The following is a 25,931-nucleotide window of genomic DNA, read 5'->3' on the forward strand; positions in this document are numbered from 1 at the left end:
AATGACCTAATTTTCCTAATTTCACAGTGAAACAACAACATTCAGTATGTACAAGATGTTGAAGAACTTGCATGTACTCTAATATTTACCATCTTGAGTAGTGATACTGGAGTCTGGTTGGCTCTGGCTCAGCTGGCTGAGACAGGAGGCACTGCGGCTGCAGGGGATGGTGGCCCTGCTCCAGCGGCTCTCCTCCTGCCACAGAGTGGCGCGGCTCATCGGGACACGCTCAGCACTGGCGATGCTGCTGGGCAGGCACGGGATGCTGCCTCCGCTGCTGCTGCTGGTCACTGTCACCTTGGCGGGGCCAGGCTCCTGGGTAGGGGTTCGGATTGGAAGGAGTGGATGGGAAGAGGAAAGTACATGATTGGGGGTAAGGTCACACAGAGACTACAAAAAGGAATCCAAAAAGGAAAGAGATTAAAATAATAATTAAACATTGAAGAGTAATACTTTCTTTTCCTTCCAAAATCCATCACTTCTTGGTGTACATGTGCTGCATTGTGTGCAATGGTGTCCATTCATGTTTTCTTTTTCATTTTTATGTGTTTGTGTAAATTCTATATTTAGGTGCCAAAGCAAAAGAAAATTGTTTTCATCATTGGTAAAATGATTGGTAAAATAAAATGAGAAAAGAGGAGAATGAGGAGGATGAGATTGGATGTGATGAAAATCATATTGAAATCATATTGATAAAGATCATCTTCATCTGATTAATGAACACAAAGTACAGATTTTTTTTAAATGGAATACTCATTGTTGTTGCATTTAAGTTTGATGTCACCAGTAAATCATACTGGAAGCCCCCTCATAATTAGCAGACCCAGAAGGTCATGAGAAGATAAGGAAGATTTTAAAAGCGAAGCAGCCCTCAAACATCAACTCAGCCAACCAACTTCAATCACCACAAACATGCAGCTGTGTTAAGATTCACTCTCTCAGTGTCACAGAGAGCAAAAAGCAGGTCATTTTTATTAACCCATCACCTGGATTGATTGGTGTTGAAATACATATAATTTATTAGGGCAGGGGTTTCTAAGCCTGAGATTTTTAAAAGGTGAAGCAGGACAAAACGTTTGGCCAAGCTGAACTCACTGGGTGTCCAATCATGTCTTCAGTGGAAAAACACTGGCTTGGAGTGACTCCACCCTGCCAATCACAAAAAGCCTTTAATGTTAATATATGCTATGTAGTGCTCATTATAATTGATACAGGTAGACCTCAGCCTCATAATGATTATATGAGTAGTTTCTGTATTATTTTAACTGTGTTTCATTCTCATTTAATCTAAAAGCATGCAGAATTATGTAAAGGGTGCTACTATTAGATGTAAAACTTAGATAAGAGACAACACAAGAATCTAAAAGTACGAATTTCTTTCAGATTCCATTCAGTTTTAATATAAGACACAGCACTTATCACTGATTCTTATTACAGTACATCTTTTTCCTTTTGTTCTTAAGGTCAGGTATTTTAATTTAGGAGCACTACCCAGAAGGGAAACATATGTTACTGTGCCCAGGTATTTACAAATGGTTTCCTTGAATATGTCACTTCAGTAAAAGTGGGAGGAAAGCCTTCAGATGGTGCTGACATAATTAAGTGTGAAAAAATGTGAGCCTTAACGCAGGCAATGACGATCTATATCTGAGCTTCATGCCACAACAACTGACCAGCCCATGAAACAATGAGAAAAACCAACATGAGAAAAGCAGTGAAAGGATTAACACTCTCACACGTTATCAACTCTAATTATATTACTTGGTCTATATGACTTGGTCTTGACTGTTATTTCAAGCTACCGCATGCCCATTCAACACACATGCAAGGAAAAGATGAATTCTTGCTTTACAGTAGCATCTAGGTTCTCTAATAGTATTGTTGTTAAAAGCACAAATCTGTAACCGACTGAGATGAAATGAAATCATTTGTATGACATTTACATGGTTGAATGTTGTTAGATATTTAGACCAGGAAGTGTTCAAATACAATGGCTGAACTTGCAGTCTTGCAGCCTTACTAAACAGTCTTCTGGAAAAAATCTCTGGGTGGCAGCTTAGTACTTCATTACTATTTTAATCACTATAACTAAGCATATTAGCTGCGATGCGATGAAAAGAAATAGATGAAAACCTGAAGTATAATTCAATGTGGGAGGAAAGTATTGTTGGTGAATGCAGAAAATCAGACAACAATGACGGAGGTCCCATGAGACACAAGTGTCATCACTGTGTCACCATTGTCCCTCTGCAAATTACTCTGCTTGTATAAGCTCAGCAAGGTCAGTCTGATTCAGGGCGCCGTCATTAGAGGAAGCAGACAATGAACTTCAGAGAATTTCGTGCGCAACCACCATAAATTTGGCCTCACAATATAAATGAGGTAGGAAAGGGGGGAACCTGTATACAATAATGCCTATTATTATTGTTATTATCATAATTATTATTATTATCATTGTTATTAAAGTGACTTACCTTTACACAGTCATGTTACTTTACTACTATCTACCAGGGAGAAATCTGACTACAGCACACATAAAGCTTAGACTGACATGAAAACTGCATTTTGATTCCCTGCAGGCATTTTATGTCTAATGGATGTCACCTGGATGGCTTGAAAGATTCTTCTCACTTTGCTCTTAGACTATTGAATGCTACCATGTTTTGGTTCTCTAGTTGCTACAATTTGTGTAGATATACTTGATATCTTTTTATCCATCTGCCTCATTCTCTCTAGGGGAAATTCTCTGTCTGATCTTTCAGAATCTGTGATATTTCAGTTTTTAGTTTAGGGCAGGGATTTAGACTCAGCCAGTGTTTTGGTCAAGGACACTTTGACAGATACTTACCGGGCGCTTTAGCTGGAACTCAGCCAAACAAAAAAAATTTGGACCAAGCCCACAAGGTAAATGACCGAACAGGCAGGACTCGAGGCAAAAGCCTGGAGTAGGTGAGACAGCAACTGCTGGACTTGACAATGAAACAGAGTGCACCAGCAGTTTCAGCGAGGATCAGGGTCACATTGCTGAAAAATACTGCTGAATGTTATTTCAGCGAGCAGTTGTCTTCACTGTTTGCTCCGGAATATTTTGATTGCAAACAAATGTCTGCCGCCTGCTGACCAGGTGACACATATATTACAGTAGTCAGTCTGTAACAGCGCATCTATAAAAACCGAAGTACATTCTTACAAGCAAAATTCTGCCGATATAAATGCCTGACTGACAAGGCCATGAGGTGTTATCACTGTAATTCTTTTGTTTCTGCATATCAATGAGCAAAACAATAAAAGACAAATATGTGGCATGCAAACTATTTTACTATGCAATTTAGCGAGACTGCCACATCATGTGAGGCAGGAATGCAAATATATGAGATAGCATGACTACCATATTTGAGCATAAACTGTTGTGCACGCTGCTGCCAGAGAAACAATGCATCTCTCTCGCTTCGTGTGAGGAGAAAACAGCTGGTGTAGTTTGAGTGGAATGAGAATCTTCCGTACTGCATTGTTCCATCTCATTTAATCACCTCAACCAAATAATCTCAAAACGCTGCACTTGAAGGATCATCCTGTCCTTGTTCCCTCCTATACGCACAGGCAATCAGTTACACTCATCACACAAAAGAAAAAAAAGACATCGTAGAAAAAACATCACCCTTAAAAAAGAGAAAAAGACCTTTCTGTGAATTGTGTTGCTTTCTACTCTTCACTTCATTTTGCAAGCAAGGTAAAAGCACTTAATGGTGAGCGAGAATAGGTACATTACCTGTTGAGTGGGTGGATCAACCTTGCGTTTTTTCTTCTGGTTCTGCTTGTTGGTTCTGGGATACACCGTCAGAGCCTCCTGCCATCTAGAAATAGTGAAACAATCTAAGTGTTTTTTCACCTTTTTTAACATTAAATGCAGTCTGTAAAAACCCTGCACCAATTGTGGATCAATATATCACTAGGATAAAAGGTCTCTGCAGCAAAAAAAAAACACCCAAATACTTGCCAGGACAAACATTACCTTAAACAATCTGAACAGTGAGACAAAGCGGTGACAGAAGAGACTCTTTGGTCATTGTCTCATTGGATTATCTCTGACAATTTATTTTTGCCTACTGAAAGATTAACATGTTTACATGAAACATGTTTAATGAGGACACTTATCCCATCAGCAACTACATTAGAGCAGATTTAGTTAAGCACCATGTTTGAAAAGCAGTAATACATAATTCACTACACAGCTCATTCACAGACCTTTAAAAACAAACAAAAAAAACCCCACACAAAACAATACTGCCAGATCCACTTACAAACCAGGGTGATATCCTCATGTAACTGTATCATGTGATATGAAACTTCATGCAACATCGAAACCGCTTCTGTTACTATTCAAATCATCAAGTCATTTGCCAAGGTACATTATAACCAAACACTTCTCTACTCCACAACTTTCTAAAGAGTGAAAAGCTTTGGTGTGAAGAGTCATACTATAAAAACTCCACAATTACAAATATGTGAACTATTTATACATGAATGAATACACACAGCACTGTTTTCATAATGTTCCATAATGAGACAAAGGGTACAGTATAAACACATTTACAACTGCTATGTAAACAATAATTAATGCTGGTAAAGCCCTTGTGAAACACCGACAACCTTGCCTGGGTTAATGTGTCTGTGATGGCTCAGAACTAACACATGGAAGCCAGATGATAGGAGAGAGGAGGAGTATAGTGATAGAAGCAGGTAGCATAACGGAGAGTGGGTTGCTGTGAGTCATAGTTCCCTAAGAATAGCCATAAAATGTATGCTACAGCCAGGGAGGGGAGGGCAGTGCAGAAACACACTTTTAATGTGCAGCAGTGCAGGAGAGGCGCAGGAGAATAAAACTGAATTATGAAGCTTAGAGCCTGTGCATTGTGTATCTGTGTCCAGGCATAGGGGGGGTTTGTGAATACACACAAAAGGGGCAGGGAGTCAGGAGGGGGACAGTTCAAGAATGTGCACCGTCACTGCAGTGTGGATTACAACTCTGTGATAAGCAGAACCCAAAAGAGACAGCAGAGGGCAGAGCAGTTGCACAGAAATCCTAACCATTGTCCAAGTCTCTGTCATCCCTAACCCCTCAACCCAAAAGACACAGCAACAAAAAAAACCCACCTGAAGCCACAGTGTAGACATGAAGGCAAGTTGTCGGTGTGCAATTCCTACGTTAAAAGTCTGTCCTAAAACAATAGCCAGGTGCCCAAATAAACACTGACATGTTTTACTTGCTGTGATAATTCCTCCTGCTCACACTGACCATTTGAAGATCCCTTCATAATGCTCTTTTGAATGGTAGTGATGGGAAAAAATATCTTCACAGTCCTCCTTGACTGGCGCCTGACTGTTGTTTTAAGACAGAATTGAAAAATAGTGGACTTATCCTTTAACTGATCCCTTATTATTTCTTACCCGTTTATGATTTCTTTACACTCAGCCCGGATGAAGTGCTCTTTGTCAGGGGTCAGGATACACAGCGAGTTCTTCTGACCAGTCCTGGACTCTCCATCGATGACATCGGAGCACTGATTCATATTGATTGTACCCTGGGGCAGAGTGCTGGGCTGCAGGACCCAACAGAGGGACACAGAAAAGGTGTTAAGTGGGGTACTGAGCAGATGTGATCACATATCCCTCCACATGGTCTTTCTGTCTTTTCACACAGCCACCACCCCCTCTCCCCCGGCATCAATTTTCATGCCAAGATTGGCACACCACACACTGATATGACAATCTGTGCACAGGAAAATGTTCTGTTGGAGCTCACTGTGATATTTTTGTTTCTTGTGATAAACACTGCCATATTTAAAATAACAGTCTCATAACTACGTCACATATGCAGGTTTTACTTCAATAGCTCTATTTTTATAAGAAAGTATCACTCTAGCAATGATTAGGTCATTTTAGATGGGAAAATTGAGCAGTTGTTCACAACTCTAGTGGACTCAGCATGAGATTATTGTATTTAGTTAATACTTGCCACCCAATCCAGAAAAGTCCATAATCAACACATTATTAATAAAGTACTTTTAGTAGCTTTAGCATTGAGTTCATTTTTGATAATAAAAATTGTGGTGTCAAGAAAGGATTCAGTTGCATACAAGACCAGTGACAATTAAGACATTAAGATCATACAAAATCACACTGTTTATCATATAAACTAGACATTTTGGCCTTGCAGGACCTGCGAAAAGGACTACCCGTTCCATTTATAAACAGTGCGAGTTCATGAGTTCATTGGAGCAGGCTTGAGTTTAATCTGTCTGATGCCTAGCTGCGAGGTGTAAACCCAAGTATGCATGCTGACATGGATGCCATCTGTCTGCCATAAATAACGTGACCACAGGACTTTCAGAATAATACTACTTTGCGTACAAAGACTTAAAGTTTCGCATGCAGGTTTATGTAAGCAAACACAATGGCTTTGTGTGTAAGGCATGGCTCATTTACGATAAATAGCGACATGCTAGTTCAACTTGCAAGAGATAAGACAATCTATTAATAGTACACTTCACTGCATCTTAGAACAATAGAAGAATTTTCGCACACATATATTATGTTAATTAAATATTACTAGTTAAAAAAACTGACTTTTGCATAGTCTGACCTCCAAATGACTTACTTGAGCAATGGGAGAAGCCTTGATAATCTTATGTTGACTGAGGGATTTATATTTGCTCAATGGAGTAATGAGTACTGCATAACTAAGCACACTGGGCACGGGATGCTGTTTGAACAGCTTTTGGGTCCTACCTTCATAGCACTAAACATACAGGCAGAATTATAGACACTGTCACAAGTGGTTGCAAGCTAAAAGTACCAGGTAGCCACAGATGATAAATTACAGCCCTACGCAAATCAGAATATTTATTAGGAAATAGAGCTGGAAACTAAATTAAAAGGTATCATGTTGAAGTTAGCTAGTGACAAAATAAATAAGGGCCCGAATTGTGCAGCGTAACTATAGCCTGTCAGTGACAGAGCAATTTAATACTATGGATGGCCTCTGATGTGGACAGAGAAGTCAATAGTCAACAGTGTGTGGTAATCCCACCCTTGGGGTGGTTAAGAGGCCCTGTTTACTCCGTCACTGTTAAACGTCACTTTCATTCTGAACTCTTTCACCATTGCCTATATTGTAAAAGATAGCAGTGTCAACATTTAGCACAGTGAATTGGAACAAAGAGAATAACAGGCAGATGTATCAGGCTAAAAACCAGAGACCTGGACATCTAGACAGCATGGTATGACACGTAGAATGACCCTTGCAACTTCTCTTCTACCATGGTAAAAAGTGAGTTGGTTATGTTTTGGTTCTACTTATTATGCCAGTGGCTTTAAAAATTGTCCATCACCAAAGGGCTCTTGACACCAAGGTGAGAGGCCAGGGCAACAGCCGGGCTTGACAGACAGACGGACAAATAGACCTTGGGACAGCTGGGCGAGGGCCCAGGCCTGCTTCAGACTAGAAGGAGAGGGTGGCGTCAGCTTGACCTGAGAGCCCTGTCATTCTCAGACTTGAGGAGAGGAATGAGGTTTGGAGACGGAGAGTAGGAACAGTGGAGGGTGAGAGAAGGGAGATTAAGTCTCAAGCTGGTGGTCAAGGGGAACAGCAGTGCAGCAGCGAGAGAGAGAGCGAGAGAGAAAAAAAACAGGGTTTTGTGGACTATGACTTTTGACTGCTTGGCCATCTGTCTGTATAAACAAATCTAGGGTGCACCACACATGTGGGCATGTCCTTGAGCAAGAGTCAGAAGAGGATAAAGAGCAAAATATTTCAAATTCTGAGAACAGTTTACTAGCAGCTTAAGCACCCAGTTTTATAATCACAGCATCAGATTCTCTAGTACACAGAAAATAAATCAGACTGACAACAGCTCTGATTAAAAACCTATTTTCATAATGCTGCTCCACCTCTGACAGAGATTGGAGTGCTTTTATGAAGTAGGTTGTGCTCATGTGGGAGTACAGTATATGATTTGCAGAGGGGTTGTGTGGCAGGCAGCACGGGACTCCTCTCACACGTGTGCACCCTCCCCAACCCCGGCACTGTGTCAGCTGAGCACCGATACACGCCCCTTACTTTGGGCCAGCCACTGCAGCTCTCGCCCCCAGACCCAGGCCCCCCGAACCCACACCTCGCTGTCACCTAGCCTAGACCCAGTCCCCTCTCCCTTGGCCACTGCTCTCCACAATGGAGCCTTTGTGAAGCAGCACCAGTTCACACAATGTGGGATTGTCAGCCGCCACAGTCCACAGAGCCACTCCTCCCCTTAACCCTCAACAAGGAAATGACTGAGAGACAAGAGGCCCAAACAAGTGTCCTTTTGTGATCAGTGCATGGAAATTATGAAGCCAGCATAAACTTATTCTTGTCTCTGAAGTTGTTCAGACAATAGTATGAATGCTGTCTCGATGGGAGTCATTGAGCAGTCTCAAGGGGAGACGGGGGACAAATCAGAAAAAGATTTGATTTCTCTAGGACAGTCTGTGATGACTGCAGGTGGGCATTTAGTATCAACATCGATATTTGAAATATATTTGTGATAAGATTATAAAAAGGTAGCAGCCAGATGTACCATATTAGCTTTCTTATAGTCTTAACAGAAATATTGTGCTACTATAGCAAACAGTTAACTAAAATATTGAACACTGGTGTCCCATTTTATTATACTGTATTAGTCAGCATGTGGTACAAGTGTTGTACAAATGGAAAACCTAAAAGATAAACAGCTGCTTTACATAAAGACAGTTCTATGGAGCAGCTTTATAAGTTTGTCAGTTTACCGACTCAGTCAATCAATCTTTATTTATATAGTGCCAAATCACAACAAAAGGCACTATCGCAAGGCACTAGTCACATAGAGCAGGTTTAGACTGTACTCTTTAATTTAACAACTCAACTCAGTGAGAACAGAAACTACAGCTGATAAAGATAATCAATAACATCATGGAAAGGATAGTCTATGAATTATCAGGAAACAGTGACGACTGCTTGTTATAATTTTACACCACTCAAGGAGATGCTTAAGGGGATGTGTGAAAATTTCTTTACCAAACATTTTGCTTAAAAAATGACTGATTTTCTAAATAGTTTTGTCAATCAACCAACTGATTAATCAACTTATCGTTGCAGATCTATATATATCATGAAAAGTTCTTTTCAAGTTCAACATTGCATTAAAATGCATTTCGACAACATAGTTTAGACTTATCTCTCATATCTTCTCCATGTCTTGTGATCTCTGTCCAGATGTTGTGTAGCCTTAGAACAGTGTTCATTAGGAATTAACTCCTGCTAATTGCTAATTAGTATGCTCCACGCAAGCATGCCTTTCCACCCCTGGCGTCTTTCGCTCTTGGCCATTCCGCGGCTTAACAAAACATCCCCATTCTCCCTTATGACACAGCGGGAGAAATATTTGCTTCTCTTGGCAGCTGGCTGATGGTCCACTTTCATTTTTGGTTGTGAAGCACATTCTCTTCCTCTGCCATCAACATTTTGGGTTTGACAGACTCATTTCTAGTCATGGTAAGCAAGAGTGCAGTTCAACTGACTCAGCTAAGAGGAATACTGAAGAATGAAATGGCATTCAACTGTCTGATTGAGTCACACGTTGCAAACATCTTTTTCAGTACATTCACCTAATTTTGCATGCTTTTCTTATGAGTATGAAGATGCCAGACATGTTGCTCATTGACTATTTAGTCATGAACACCTGTAACTTGATTATAAACATCTGTTATTAGATAATGGGTGCCAGTTTGTCTGGTGACAAATCCAAATGTTACTTCACTCATTCAGGTACGTCTTTTGCTAGGCATGTAACAGCAGGATCCTCAAGCACCGTTTCCAAGTTCTTTACCCTGAAACTAAATCCGTTTGACTTTGTTAATAAAAAGACGTGGCAGCCCAAGAAGAGCTGATGAACTGGCACTGCACCATCCTGACTCACAAACCTGGGCCTAGAATCAGGTCTCTTCAGGGTCCAACATCCCGTGTTCATTACTGATAACAGCAATTATGTAATAAATCTTTCCTTAGCAACTTAGGACAACAGGGGTAAACACACATTTTTTGTGCCAACAACTGGCTGGGGGGGGGGGGTGTCCTCAGGTGCCAGACGGATGGAGTCACCACTCTTACTATAGAGGACTATCAAACACACCATCTCTCTGTCTCTCTCTCCCACTTAAATCCACAATAATCACATAGCCACACACAGATATACATAGCAATCAGGCCATGAACTTAAGCTGACAGATCGGTCATGAACAAGATTACAATAATCACTGTCCCAGAGTCCTTGTGGTCCTACAGTTTTACTGTGATATCGCAACAACTTTAAACTAGTGCAATCGCATGATATTTACCTCAGCTATAATACAGACCCTAACCCCTGCTTTTAAATAAACATATAACCCTATAAAAATCTGACTAAACCATATGGTGGATATCTGACATCTCTGTTGCAGGGCCAAGTACAATCTTACAGACATTCTCAAATACACCTCACTGTACTGGTATGCAATCAAGACAGTCAGACAAATACAGGAGTATAGGCATTTGCTCTGCTTGGTTACGCAGCAACAGCACTACAGTGAAGGCTAACTGCAAGAACATAACGTTCAGAGAAAAATGAATAATCACACACACACACACACAAAACACATCACACATACAGTATTTCTACCAGGTATTTTCAGAGAGGACTGTGGGTGGTCGCAGTATTGCTCCTCTTATGGAGAATGGTGAGAAGATGTGGGTGGTTTAATGCCGCGTTAGAAAGCCAGCAGTCGACAGAGCTCAGGAGGCGGAGGAGGAGGAGGAAGAAGAGGAGAGAGAGTTGGAGGATGAAGAGCATTTTCTGAGCTAGTATAGCAGGATTGTTCTCAAACGGTAGCTAAGATTGTGCTGCCAATCAGATGGACGAGAGCTACATAAACCATATCCTTTGCCGCCCACTGTGGCAGCTAAAATTATTGAGTGCATGTAGACAAATAATTTATCTATAAAGTGCTGGAATCTATGCTTTGACAATAGGGCTTATGCAATGTCTGTAATAATAATTACTGCATCATGAATTGAGTCAGAGTGTGAGAAATCTCTTGGTCTATGTCTGGGTGGTGACAGAAGAGATGGGCAGGCTGCACAAACAGGTGCTACAATCTAGTTGTGTCATGTTGTGTTGCCTGTTCAGACTCAGACTGTCTAAGCAGAATTATTATAAGTGTGTGTGTGTATGCTTCCCCAGACTGATAACTTTCTCCTTTGCTATGCAACTCCCTCATCTACTTCATTAAAGCTTGTTCTTCTTGTATGCATCCTTGTCAGTGCCTAACAATGTAAACAGTGTGTACTCTTCTTTCTTCAACTTGTTTTCTTTACTCCTTCCCATCTGTGACGAATGAAATCTACAGGGTGCCATGTCTGCTTGCTCTGCTTGTCAGTTCAGTCTGTATCTTTCACTCTAGATTTTACAGGCAGTGTTCATCTTTGTATGCACAATGAGTGGATTTATTGTTATCTGCTATGTAGCCAATCTCTTAATCAGTGACATGACAAACATAAAAAGGAATGAGCTCGAGAAAGTAAGATTTAAGTGTGTGCCGGTAAGCAGGGAGATGACATATGAAGATATTTTTTACACCGCTCTGTCAGGTTAGTTAACCATGGAGGTAGGAAAGTATTGTTTATTTAAATTCCTTGGTGGCTTAGCACTGAATGTACAAATGCATGTCACAGTGATGCCATAGGGGGCCTTAAAAAAACATAACAAAACAAAACATATCCATCCTAAGTATGCACCAGCAGAAACTCATTGAAACTACTGTTCTTCCAAGACCAATGATGATCGCAACTGCAAGTCCTGTCATTGGACTGGTTTTATTTTCCAACTTTAACCATTGTTGTTCTTGAAGTACCCTAATGCTCTCTCAAAAGCAGTGCCACTTACTGACTTGTAGAGTAGTAAATCCTAAAGTTGCAGTCCTAAGATCAGCGTTTTGTCTCCATTGCAGAAGAAAAACAAACCAGTTCCAAGATCACAAGCTGCTCCAAAACAGCAGTGTCTGGATTACTGCAGCGTCCCATACGTTGCTCTGACACAGCACTTTGGAAAGTAGGCCAAGGTGAATAGGAACCCATTATATGCTGTGGCTGCTGTTAAGTCATAAAGTTCTGTTTAAAGCCATTCTTGTCAAAAATATGTGTGTAAATATCATTCACTCCAGTAAAACCAATTATCAAGAAGCTAGTTTCTGCAACTGAGTCAACACTATGTGGAGAAATTATATAAAGACCTGTAGTCCACCTTCAAATAACTCTTTGATAATGCCTGCAAATCTGCCAAAGCCTTGCTAAGTCAACGCAAATTAGCCCATCAGGCAGAAGAGAAAGGAAAATGGGGGAGGGATAGGAAAATGTTGCTTTGGGAATTCAGCTAATACCTCAATTTTGGAGCTGGTGGTTTTTCCACAGGGCTGAAGAGCAGCTTCCTACAGGCTCAGGTTTGCTAGTTAGCAGTTAACCTGCTATTCTAAAGAGTGCTGACAAAAGGTAACTTTAGTGGCTAACAGACAACTCATTAGTATAAAACTTTTGGGGCATGAAATTATTTTCCGAAAATTAATTTCTAAATTTCGTTGTGTTCTAGGACTGGCTAACAAGCAAAATTGAACTTTTAAAAACTATTAACAATACAATATTCAAGTTTTTGTGCCAATAACCAAATAATGTTTCTTTCCATACCTAACTTTGCTAAGTATGAGTAGTTTTTCTAAAAAGGTTTTATCATTGCAAAAAATAAACCAAACATCTTGTATGCTTACGATGTCAATACAAAACAGCCAAACTAGAACTTTTCTCCACATTCTTAATAAGTCATTAAATATTGTTTTAACAAAATTATGGTTTAACCATATAGTATCTTATCAAACAATGATTTAAAGGAGACTAAAAAGTTGGGTTATGCTCCAGCAGAAATGAAAAATTACATATATTTCCAAACGCAGTCCTCCCTGAATCCAGCGTTGAAAAGATGTGGGACAAGGGGATTCTGAAGCTATTCTATCATCAAACAAGAACTTCTAAAAAAACATACTGACAGCTTGAGAATATTACCAAGGCTTGCTAAATGACTGTTTTTTATTGTTTTCAGTCATTTGTGCTACATAGAAATATAACGCCAGTACTCAAAAAGTATTGAATTAAGCTTCAAAACTGGTTCAGTGAAGTCTGTGGAAAAATGCAGTATACAAACAATCAGATGCAACTGAGAAGACCCACATACTCTTATTCAGATATGTTAATATTTTAGCATATCTCAGATCATCTGTTTGTCAAAGATGTGGAAGTATTAGCTGAACACAATATGTTGTCAAAATTGATGAAGACAGACTAGATGGCTTGGTTGTATTTCAGTTAGTTCTGATTCTTCTGTTGATATCTGCAGGAGTTGACAGCTATCTTGTGCTTTTCATAATTGCTTTGTTTTTCATTTCATTTAAAATTGTTTATAGCTTTTTTCATTTAATAGTTCATATGGCACAGGACTGCAGTTGATGTCATTAGAGGGGGCATTTTCTGGCGCTTTTGCATTAAAGCTAAGCACAGAGGGGAGAGCACTAAGCTGATTAGGTGCTGAGGTTGGAGATGTTCCAGTCCATGGCTGCTGGAAATGGGAAATTTGGTCCAGGTCCTGAAGAAGCTGGAGTGGGTTATTAAAGAGCGAGTGGCTCACCCAACAACAATTAGCTGCAAGCCAACATACTTAAGTTGCATGTTATGTGGATTTTACAAGCAAACCCTACCCATGAAATGAGGCCCATAAAGATGATTAAGTGTTTCTACAGGGCAATACATTTACTTGCATATCAATTATTTTATCTAAATATTTCTACCATAAAATAGCCTCACTATTGTACTCAAGTCAAACGTTACCAACTCCAAGACTGCACTTTCATTCTTTCTAATAATATCTGGCTTTAGACCCCTGACCTTAACAGGTGGTTGGATTGGCAGGTTGCCAAACTGAGGTAAAAGGTTAAAGGTCATCCAGTACACCTGCACCTGTTGCAACTCTGAAAGACATTCAGCTGCAGCTGTGACTACTGCAGGCCATCACAAGACGGCAGCCTAATTAATAGACACCCGCTCTCAGGCCAGGTTACAACTGGACTTGATCCAGCTGAGAAGTCTTACTACAGTGATGTAACTAATCAACTCTGCCAGCTGTCCCACAATCTAAAAACCAGGCAAAATCTAGTAAAGCCAAGTGGTAATGTGTGTTTTAAATAAATAATCAGAGCCATACTGAAATATAAATGACACGTATTTCCTGGATATGCTAGTTGGGTACAGTGGTGTACATGTGTACATAATTCTCCAGAGCTGCATTTCACTTTCCAAGTTGGAAATACCTCTCAGTGTCCCTACAGCCCAAACCATCACACATGCAGACACCTACCCCGCTGTTTTATTAGTGCCTGTCTCAGAGCTGGCTAACCCCTCACCCTGATGCTTTAAATGAAACCTTTGTCAGTGTCCTGGTCTAGTGTTTAGAACAAACTGAGCGAGCAGTCCGTCAGGCCATGTTTGGCTTTATAGACAAGGGAGGGCTTGGGGAGGGGGGGGGGGGGGGGGTTTACACAATACTACTGGCTGCTCTCTCCAACACAAATGATTTATTGGCCAGAGAGAACTGGAATGAAAGACAGAGATACGAGAGAGTGGCAGAATAAGAGAAAGTGAGGAGGTAAAAGGATGGGAAAGTGAATAAGGCTGAGTAATGGGAAAGTAAAAGTGAGGACCATGCAAGCTGGAGTGGACACTGGTATAGCCAAAGCCTCCTGGAGCCAGCCTTTCTCTGGATAATGAATGGCTGGAAATCATTAAAAAGAACAAGAAAATGAAGGAAGGCATAAAGAGAAGGGTGGTAAAAAGACATTGTGAAAAAAGAGCCTCAAAAGGACTCCTCACCATGGCGCAACAGTGGGCTGCCATCAAGAATTTAACTCATTGCCACATGGCAATCATATTCACCAAGAGAAATTTAAAAGAGGCCAAGTTCACCATTAGCTGGAATCCCACATCAATAGAAATGTGACGCCTTATTAGAAATCACTACCCCTTTGCTGTGAGCAGTATAGGACTATTTCACTCAAGGTGCTGATGGACTTTGTGTCCCGTGTTAAATGATCCTGTCCACTGGCAGTGAACAATATAATAACAGAGCAGAACAACAGAAGAACTGTTTCCAAGTGCTTGATGCCTACATTAGTGGAATCTTGATTTTATAGCCAATGACTATGTTGTAAAAGGTGTAAATGCATTTGTTTTCTTTTTGTCAACAAATCTCCAAACCATCAATGAACTCCCTACCTAGTAGTAGGCTATTGTACGTGTATCTAAAGTTTAATATAGCTTATTTCCCTGTGCCATAGACGTCCATTGTTGTCCTAAAACAATTAAAAACACATCAATAAGCCACAGTGCAGCATTTGCTGACATGTTCAGTCATCCGCGAAGACAGTGGCTACTGTAGCATGTTTAAAAATGGCTCCAAAGATCAAAATAGCAATAAGATTGTAACCGATAATGAATATGTATGGGAATACAGTTATGTTTACAGGGCTTCGCTGGCCTGTTGTGCTGCAAAACACAACCACTTGACTTTGTACTGAAGTTCCTTGAGAAATGTATAATGTAGTAGAGAGGTTTTGTCATGTACCACATTAAGCTAATGAAGCTCTGTAAAAGGATCTATGCTTCTTACATGCTCAGTGGTGTAGTATAAGGATCCCCTGTCCTGATAGCTACTATCTTATAGCTGTTGTTACTCTTTCAGTCAGAGTCATTTCTAAACAAGTTACTGTTGCCACTGTCTTCAAGTTAAGAGGGAATGTGTAACCCAGTGGAGAGGTGTGGCTCACTGAAGTGATTTTAGTCGGTTTTAGAAAACAATGGAGGTCTGTGGCACAGAGAAATATGACATATCAGAATATGGATACATGTGCAATACTTATAAGAAGGATGAATTTGTTTTTGGTTTGGTACTATACATTAGATTTGTTGACAATGAGAAAATCCTTTAAAGGACAGACAAGGGACTTGTTATTGGCTAACTGACATAGACAATTGTTTTGCTCAGTCAGTCACAGAGGGGCAGCTTAGTCATTTCTTCTATGAGTTTGAGTTAGCCTCCTGGAGAACAATGCTGTTTTATTGACTGTAATTTGAATTTAATAAGTATAATTTGAAAGCAATTATTTTGACTCATTAAGCCTTTTGGCTATGAAATACAGTCCAGAAATGTGCAATCGGGGAGGGGGACCAAAGGGCAAGGGGGTGAGAAAACATGAAAAATGTCCCCTGTCCTTCACATCTGATCTTTGAGAGATTAAAACAAGGACAAAAACCACGATTAAGTTTAGTTTCAAATCAACTGGATCATGTTTCTTCGCTGTTATCCATGTGTGTCTGAACACTAATGAAAACCACAGCTTTAAATTATACATTTAAACATAATAAAAGTTACCAAAGTGCCATGTAGGATAGTGGTTCATACCAAGGCCAAGCTCTGCCTGTATTGTAGATCAGCCTTAAGTGATTGAGTTTAATGTTAAGGCAGCAGACTTGGTCCTGAGCCAGACAGGGTTACCGTACATCTGACTAAAGGAATGGAAATACTCAAACAGTGAGCAAGTGGAGGAGATAAGATTTTTATCTTAGCCATATCCGGGATGATGTATTGACTAAAGCCACAGCAAAAACTAAAAAGAGCACAGCTAAAAAGGCAGGAAAGTCAAGCCAAGAGGCCAACAGAGCAGTAACCAGATTGGTCATTCATCAAGTAAAAATACAACCTAGCCCATCTTTCATCATGACAACTTTAATTGTATTCAACTTAATAATACTCTGCTGGTAATGATAAGCTCCTGCATACTCAATGCTCAGCACACATATTTGAGAGTGACATGCATGTTGGGTCACTTAGGAGACAGCAGGGACCGTGGTTAGCCATTAATGTTTATTGGTGAGAACCCGATGTACAAATCCCTTCAAGAATTACTCTGGCCTAATTAGTGTAGACATAATAGTTTGTGTTGTGTGACGTTAGTAATCATAGGGTCATACAGTGTTAGGTGGACTCCTTGACTGAAGTCTGACGGGGAGACTGGGACAATAACATGTGGTGGTTTATCAGATCAAGACCATGCCAAGTTTTTTTTTTTTTTCCTAAACAGAACTAAGGGTCCACAGCTACTGTGTCACACAGCTGCTGCTACTGTGTCGCACAGCAGCTGTGTGACTTTAGCACACAGACGCTAGGGCTACATGCTAATGTCAGCATGCTAACATGCTGATGTGGGAGTGGCCTGCTTGCATGTGTTTGGTCATTAATCAAAAATTTGACAAATCACCAAGTTATCACAATTTATCCTGAGGGTGGCATGTACATATATTTGAACCAAACTTCATGACAACTATTTCTGCAGTTGTGAAAACATTAACCAGAAATGTTAACTTGCAAGTGGTGTAGGAGAAATATCTGGGGAAGTTACTGGAATTCAATGTCTGTGACACATGTGACAATTTCATGGCAGACCAATTGGCCTTGCCATGCCTAGAACCGTGCTGCTAGCGTGGCTAAAAATCCACAAAAATTCAACATTTCTGTGCATGAAAACAGCTTTGGGGTGTGGGGCTGCCATTAGGTTGAGTGGCAGTTACAATGTTGTAGTAGACCCTGATGATTACAAGCTGTATGAATGGCTGTTCCCATGGTTTTGTGGCTTTGTGCAATGGGAACAGTGACCCCACTGTAATCCATGGCTGTTTACATTCCAACAGATCAGTTCCTACTGGATCCATGGGGAAGGGAGGGCATAGGTTAAGGAAGACTCTCACGCACCATATCTCTACAAAATCAACACATGCCTCACCTAGGACCCACACTTGGTAAACAAGCCCAAATGATAACAAGCCACATCCATCCAAAATGGAAGGTCACACTGTTTTCTCAAGAGATGTGACCAACATCAAATTTTATTCTTACCCTTTTTGCTCTCAATATATGTGCGTCTCGCCTGGACACACCTTTCAATCCTAAATCATCCATCTCTCCATCTTGTACTGTAACAGAATCTAGCAAGAACATCAGGCACCCTTTACTTTCTTCTCCTATATTTTTTCCATGGTTTCCTGCAAGTGCATGACTGGAGTTATCTCGCGAGGCAGCTGGACTCACAACATCACAAGAACACGCGATCATTTATTTTTTTCTTTTCCAAACAGTTTCCACGGACGATTTCTCCGATTGTTCTGCGTATGAAACCATCTGGGGCTTCAGGTTACGACTGGAGCTCCCCTATAAGTATCCCTAATTTAATGGGGTGGGGTGGTAAGCCTCCACTTATTCCCTCCATAGAGTGCCTGGGGGCAACAACACAACTTAGAAACCCTGCCTACTCATCCACCCCCTAGAAAGCTCTCCTCATCCCCAAACCAACACAAAAGCCCCTCAATATTGGTTAAAAATAGAACTCAATTTTACATTTCACAGAGTAGAGAAGGGAGAAGGTTCATGCATGTTTCAGCATGTCATGGGGGTCTTACGAATCTGAGCTGCTAACACTGGTTGAGGTGGTATATGCTCATGTCTGAAAGATTCAGGGAAGTGGCAGGAGAGTGGTGTGCCTCAAGTTAGAAGAATGCGTGTGGGAAATGGAGGGAAGTCTCTCAAAACTGAGTTCTTGGACAGCGCTAGAGGGCAGGGGTCCACTATTTGAATTCCAGTAAACACAGGAAATTAATTGAGCTAAGATGAAATGAGAATGACTTCAACAGTTGAAACGTCATGAGAACATCATGTTCCTGTTGGAATAACAAGGGATATGGCTTCGACACAGTCTAAAGGCAAGTGTCTCTGAATGGGCCTTTTGTGGACTGCAACTCAATAGGTAGCCTCCTTTTATTTGCAGGTATAGTGTGCTCTGATAATTTGGACTAAAATACATTAACTGACCAGCATGAGAATACTAAGTGCAACTCTTTCACAAGAACTTTCAAATAAAGTGAGAAATATTGTACACAATCCACCCTCAACAGTAATAAAAGGACATCAATGCCTCCTTAGTCTAAGGATGTAAAAAGTAAGGCTATGATTCAGTGTGAACTCAGAGACCAGAACAGACATTGAGATATTGCAAAGAAATTCAACCTAAGTCATATGATGAAGGGTGTGTACGCAACTGTCTGCATGTGTCAGTAAGAATAGGTTACAATTAGGTCAAAGCACGGTCAGTGGGAGCTAGGTGTTGCATGGAGTATTTGGAACAGCATAGCGAAGCAGTTATTAGAGTGTGGGTGTTGATCATTTTAACTCGCACTTGTGGAGCTGGAGAGTTCTTTACACCCACAGACCTGCCCTCACCACTAGATGATAATGGATTTTTTTTGTGTGTGGGTGTTTCTCACATAACTCAAACAGCTTGAATTGCTTAATCATACAGCTGGGCATATGTGACCTTTGTTCATTTGTCTGTTTTGACCCCTCCGTGATTGTACAACCACTTTCTCTCATCGGTGCTAAGTCAAGTCGAGACTACTAAAGCTGAAGTCAGTTTAAAACGGACGTTTCTCAAACCTTGCAACACCTGTTCCTGACATGGCTTCTGCAGTCAAGCACCCTCGGTCCCAGGTGCATTCTCACACACACACACACACACACACACACAGAAACATGTGCAACTCAGCAAAAACGATTACTCTGCCCAATCCTGCCTTGCACATTTGTTTCGATGCTGTGTCTGATGTTTTTTCAACAGCTACTGTAGAAAGGCTTGCTCGCCTGAGCCCAAAGACAATCTCAGCCCACACACTCGTGCTTTGCTTCCAGAGAGTTCTGTCCTGTGTCCATACAGTCAGGACAGAGACAGTGAGAGCTCTCCACAAAACAGAGAATAACTCTGTCCCATGTTACACATGCCATGGTCAACTGTTGCTGGACAAAGGGACAAAACATGTTGCCTTGGCAACACTCTGAAACCCTGAAATAACTGTGTTGGGTTGCTCTGGGGATGTCCAGCTTTTACGTTCAACTACAGGAGACATTTTTGAAAGGATTTGAAAGGTGTTTGTAAGTGAATGTTTATTGTCTCCATAATTCCAGGTTATATTCAGTGAACCACCTTAGATACAAAATATTACACAATTCCCTTTCTTTGGAGGCCTGTGCCAAAAACAATCCAGTAAAGCTGCAGTAACACATTAGCCTTGCATGGCATCACACGTTCTATGCAGGCCAACGTTTTCAGCTATTTACCCTCTCTATCCCTCCAGTCAGTGACAGAACACATTTCCTCTTTATCATGCTCTCACTTCAGCCAAACTTTTCTTTCTTTTTGCAACTTGTTCCTTGCACACAACAGCTCTTCAAAGCCACCGCTGCTCTTAGCATAAAATTCTGGCAGCGGTGTGTCGTGATGGGTGTTCACCGTAGGTGGGCAACCCCAAATCGATGGCTCACAGAACTGTGATATCCCGGGCCTTTGCTAACCCATTCCTTTCCCCCCAGAGCCATGCCACATCCTGCAGGTTGGGACCGCAGATCATCTGGGTTTCGTTACAGCCAAGACAAGAGCCATAAAACTAGGCCGAGAGGAAAACAGAGGGGCACCCCCTCATCTACAACCCCAACTAGCGCTCTCAAATTGGGGCTCTGATGTGGTCTGAAGCAACATTATACTGGCAAAAGCTGGCAGTCTTTAGATTTGGCCTGATGTCATTCACAATACAGTTTTTAAACAGACCTAATCTTAAACCGATCTTAGTGTCAATCTTTTTCATCTGAAATATTTTTGCACCTAACATTTTAACTCTATGCATAATATTTCATAAAATACATAGTAATGTATCCAATTCCAAAACTATACCCATCATCCAGTATGTCCGGTTCTCCTGCTGTATAACACTGGAGCAATAAAGTGTAGATTAAAAACTGCACCTCTTTACAAAAATGAACTGTTTCGACAAAACACTTGGCTTTAGTAACATACTCAAACTGCTCCTGTGTTAATGACATTTATTTTCGCGCAACACTGATGTTTGGGCCCTAAGTATTTTTTACATAATTTCTCATATGGTCTTTAAAAATGAAAAACACATCAGCTGCAATGTATGAAATCGTAATGCCACTTATAGATTCTACAAGTTGTTAACATAAAATAGCCCTATGTTAATGTGAACTCTTTGTCCACAAAAGACGAGTGGCAGCTATGTATGCCAATTAGCAAACTTAGTGCAGCTGTTTATTCAACACAAACCAATTATTCTAATGCGCATGGTGCGACAAGTGAGCTTCTATATTTAGTGTCACTTGATATTTCCAGCTACGGACCCTTACTACCCCCCTCTCCTTTTGATCCTTCATTCAGAAAGGAGATGAAAAGATGAAGAGTGACATCCAGAGAGAACGGTGAATGGAGGGAAGACATCCGCCTCGTTCCTTTGTCTCTTCCTGTAAACACATCACCCATCCTTCTTCTGGTGTCATCATCCTCCACCAGTGCCTCGCATAACACAATTTATTGGACTCCAGTTTGAACAAGACATACAAAATAAAATTGTGGCGAGGAAAAAAGATCTACCATGCTGTTGGATACACTATGCGAATGGTAAGCCACTCAACATGCAGCAGATTCCTCTAGGAAGAATGCAATCAACCTGAAAAGGTACGGACAAGAACAAAAATCCCCACTGCATCCTAGCTCCTGGTGCTTCTATAACGTAAAACTTCTCACCATATCTCTCCTCTATCAGAGAATACTAAATATAGAATGAATGGGTCAAAAGCACTAAAGCATGTGCTGCATCAACTACTGCTGCCTTTATCTCACTTCAAAGCACATCCCACGTTTTGAAAAAAAAAAGCTGTTGAGCAGAACTGGTTTGGGTCAATCAATGTTCAGTGCACATGCTACAGTGCATATGGTGCCAGCAAACTATATAACAATAAAACAAGTGACCTATAAAACCATGAGCTTGAGAGTCTACATATTCATGCTGTAATTATTGCATATTGTACCACTGGCACCAATAAACACCACTATAAAGACATCTTCATCTTCCTGGAATTGAGTAGTTTTTCCAGTTTTTCTTTTAGAACAGGAAGTTGCCATGGGGCTCTTGCACAATACGCATGTCAGCCACTTAAACAAACACACATAGCTCGGCACATGACTTTTAGTATCAACACCATGTGGTGTCACTTCATTCCTTTTAACACCACTGTGCTAGTTAGCTTGGTGCTTAGCACATTGACAAAATACCCTGGTGTATGCAGGAAAGCATTAGTGTTAACAGTGTGGTGACTGCCAGGCAGAGCGCCCATCTCACTCTGCAGGTTTGCCTTAGACAAATATGCTTGTAAGAAAATAACATTTGTTAACTCTAATGATTGAAGTCTGTAAATGAATAAATTAGTCCTTCTTCCTTGTTTTTATGTATCATTAAGAGCAAAGCTTTCATGATGAACAAGCATGAACCTGGCCTTACAGCTAGTGTAAAAATTAGCTAACACTTTACAGAAATGGGATGTACTATTAAACTGATCAACGGTGATCCCTGTTGAAAATAAAAGGGTTAACTTCCCCAGTTTTATATTTCATCATATTTCAATAAGAAGCTTCCCTGTTTAACTATCGGTTCCTGTTATTGTGCTAACTTTCTGTTGCTGTTATTTTGTGGTAATGCAAACTTTAAAATGTCATCAGTTTCAAATGAAAACTCTTCAAGTAGTTCAGGAGGTATGTTACTTCCCTTTCATTAATGCATAGTCGCATTAACAGTAGGTTATCACAGAGAAAGAAAAGCTTAGAAGAATAAATCATAACATGCTGAAATAATTAACAAATTATAATAATTTATAATAATACAGAAACTCAAGAGCAAGAGAGGGGTGAGTATAACAGGACTATGTTGTACCAATGATGCTGAATTTACCATGCAAGCCATTATAGTACAGGTGTACAGTTTATTTGCTTGGATAGACCACAACATGTAGTTTTGACACCAGGCCATTACCTGAAAATGAGCTATTTAAAACGTTTTATCATAAGAAGTGCAACAGGGAAAAAGCTTTAACTCACCATTTCGTCCAGAGCATAGCGAAGTAAGCCATGTTCGTAAAGAATGAAGAACCTCCTCTGCCATTTCTACATGAACAACAGAGACAACCTTGAGTTACTTACAGTATATGGTGGCAGGAATATCATGTAGGAGTTACAGCAACACATTACAACAGCTTTTTATAAAAAAGGATGAAGAAACATGAAAAAATGTGCAAAATTTAGCCAAACTTTGGAAGCATTTTAAGCATACATTTGCAAATTTTATATGCTACTACTCTTATACTATTCAGTGTAAAAAAGACCAGGCCCACACACTCTTGCACACAAACAGAGACAGTAAATACACAAGGGCAAGCAAGCCTTTGGGAAACAGTTGCCATGCAGTTGCAACAAGGTTCTTGGCATAATTTCATATGATGATATACCACATGACAGAGCTTTCAAGCAAGCTGACATCTGTTAATCCCGTGCTTTAGTTAGTCAATCAATCATCCAGTTTTCGAATTGTTTTCTTTATAAATGCATGAGGAAAAAAAGCCTAAAAAGACAGAAAAAATCTTGTTTATGTACCAACTGAATGTGGGTGCAGTGACAACAAAAGCTAAGTGAGTAAAACCTTTTCACAGCTGCATTCGAGATTGCACTTCTGATATCGTCATCCATGACCAGATCTCTTACAGGATATACATGTCAAAAGCACACAACTGTAAACTGATATCTGGCAGTATCATGTAAGTGCACAATGTTAATAGACCCCTGCCTACAGAGGACGATTAAGCTGTTGCTGAAACTACAAGGTCAGATTAAACATGCAAGGGAATCATTTTATCTCTTGGTTAGAATGATATTCCTGTCCTGACAAATTATATGGTGACATTCTCCATTGATTTCTTTCCTCAATGGTTCGATGAGCTCTCCACTGTTAAATTTCTGAGGCTCCGATTCCAACAGAGTCCAATCCATAAAATATTGAGAAGTGCTTTGTAACCTAAAAAGGCTTTGGAAGGTCTCAACAGGGGTGTTGATAACCCTCACTGGCCATGTTACAGCAGCACCACATTCACATCCAAAGATGACATTAAAAAGATATTTGGCTTACAAGGAGCTTTATAGTGTCCCAAGCCCAGGATTAATTCTGCAGTGCTGCTGAGTCACGGACACGTAACCTTTTTGACCAAAGTGGTCCAAAAAACACAACTCATCTAACAAGTAAGCTCTTTTTCTGTTATTTATTTGTTGGTCAGTCCAAACCTGCACATTACTGATGATGTCAAAGCAGCAGCAGTGTGTTGACAATAGCTGAGTTGAAGGATCCAGAGGTGCTTTTCCCCAAAAACCCATATGGAAGCCATCAGTGTAGCTGTGAGAACTCAGACTTTCCTTCTCCTCCCCCACAACCTCCTTACTCCTCTTTGAGATGCACCACCACAGCATAATCTAGGAGCTGATAAAACGGTGCAACAGAGCAGGCTCCCATTACATGATGCTAAGGGAGCAGGATTCATGAAATAAAGTCAATTTTAAGGCTCATTATTGCCTGAGAACCAGGCGTCTTCTGATAGATGGCCAAGACTCCCACAGGACGCTGCTGAAGCCATGAACAGGAGCCACAATAACCAGACCTCCTGTTTGTCAAATGTCATAAGTGAATGCATAACAAAATTAAAGGAAGGGCTATGCAAGCACACCACCATTGTCAACTTATCTGACACCCTCTGAGCTGCCTTGATATATTAAATTTACCCATCTTGTTCTCTATGCAGGTAATCCTAAGAAATACACTTCATTAACTCTTTAACTGAAGCTACAGTTGTGAATGTGATCAATTTCAAGTCAAGCAAGGGTACACACTTATGAAACCACTTACCCGGGATCTGTGTAAAGGATTGTCAAAATTTGTTCCCTCGGGTGCAAGCAGCAACCATCCTCCGTATATAGGTTTTGCCTGGTGAGGAAAAAACACAATTACAGTGTTGAAAGCAAATATTTAAACAGGGACATTAACACATCGATTAACAGTCCAATTATGCACTTATGTCTGCAGGCTAGTCCCTAGCTTAGTCTACAAACTGTGACCCAATATCAAAAGGGTACATTTTAGTTTAACTCCAGGGATGTGTATATTGGTTAAATTCACTAGCTGCCTTGAGTTGACTGCAGGCTACATTCTCCAGCTGGCTGTATTCCACAGCACCATGCTGTCCTGGAAAAAAAAAAAGGGAAAGGCTAACACACATGATTTTCCCTCTGATCCTCTAAGTGGGTGGACTGGTGGGTAAAGGGGGTAGGGGGGGGGGGCAGCAAGAAACAGAAGTTAGCAAGAAAAACAGTGGATGAAAACAGGAGAGAGAAGCAGTAAAGAGCCTGGGAGCTTTCGTGGCTACACATTTGCAATTCAAACTGAGACATGCAAGTTGGCCTGGCAGTCTTTCTTAAATAGTTCTAGTGCGTACTTGAACTCTAGCCACACTAGTAGTCAGCAATTATTTTGAGCCAAAAAAGCTCTGCATAACCGCTGCAGGGCTTTGTGTAAATAAATATGTTTAGACTCAGATCTTACCTACGCCTAAAAAGCCTAACAAATTAACTACCTTGTCTAATTCAGTTTTATAGACTCCCAAGTCTATGGAGCAGTAGCCTGTAAATCAAGTTGAAACATCCAACATTTACAGCTGCCTGTCACCTCCGTGTCCCTTTATCAGTGTTGTTGATTACAGTCATAACTTCATCCCATGTAAAGCCAAGTATAATCCACCGTAAAA

General features: G+C 40.6%; 1 protein-coding gene across 5 annotated transcripts in view; it reads right to left on the reverse strand.

The window, feature by feature from the left end:
* The window catches only part of si:ch73-103b11.2 (myosin phosphatase Rho-interacting protein), a 49,443-nt gene that overhangs the window by 21,085 nt on the left and 2,427 nt on the right, over positions 1–25,931 (reverse strand). For 4 of the 5 annotated variants that reach the window (XR_009927640.1, XR_009927637.1, XR_009927638.1 and 1 more), the window contains exons 2-7: positions 25,037–25,114; positions 23,188–23,253; positions 5,449–5,600; positions 3,770–3,854; positions 1,096–1,149; positions 90–315 (exon numbers count right to left, since the gene is read on the reverse strand). Coding sequence is in view for 1 of the 5 variants with exons in the window: in XM_062442710.1 (XP_062298694.1) it covers positions 90–315; positions 1,096–1,149; positions 3,770–3,854; positions 5,449–5,600; positions 23,188–23,253; positions 25,037–25,114 (661 nt within the window). In the remaining 4 variants the exon portion in view is untranslated. The remainder of the gene's footprint in view (positions 1–89; positions 316–1,095; positions 1,150–3,769; positions 3,855–5,448; positions 5,601–23,187; positions 23,254–25,036; positions 25,115–25,931) is intronic. The other variant, XR_009927639.1, reaches the window with a different exon arrangement.

Source organism: Scomber scombrus, chromosome 21 (genome assembly GCF_963691925.1).
Source record: "Scomber scombrus chromosome 21, fScoSco1.1, whole genome shotgun sequence".
In the NCBI taxonomy this organism is placed as follows: Eukaryota; Metazoa; Chordata; class Actinopteri; order Scombriformes; family Scombridae; genus Scomber; species Scomber scombrus.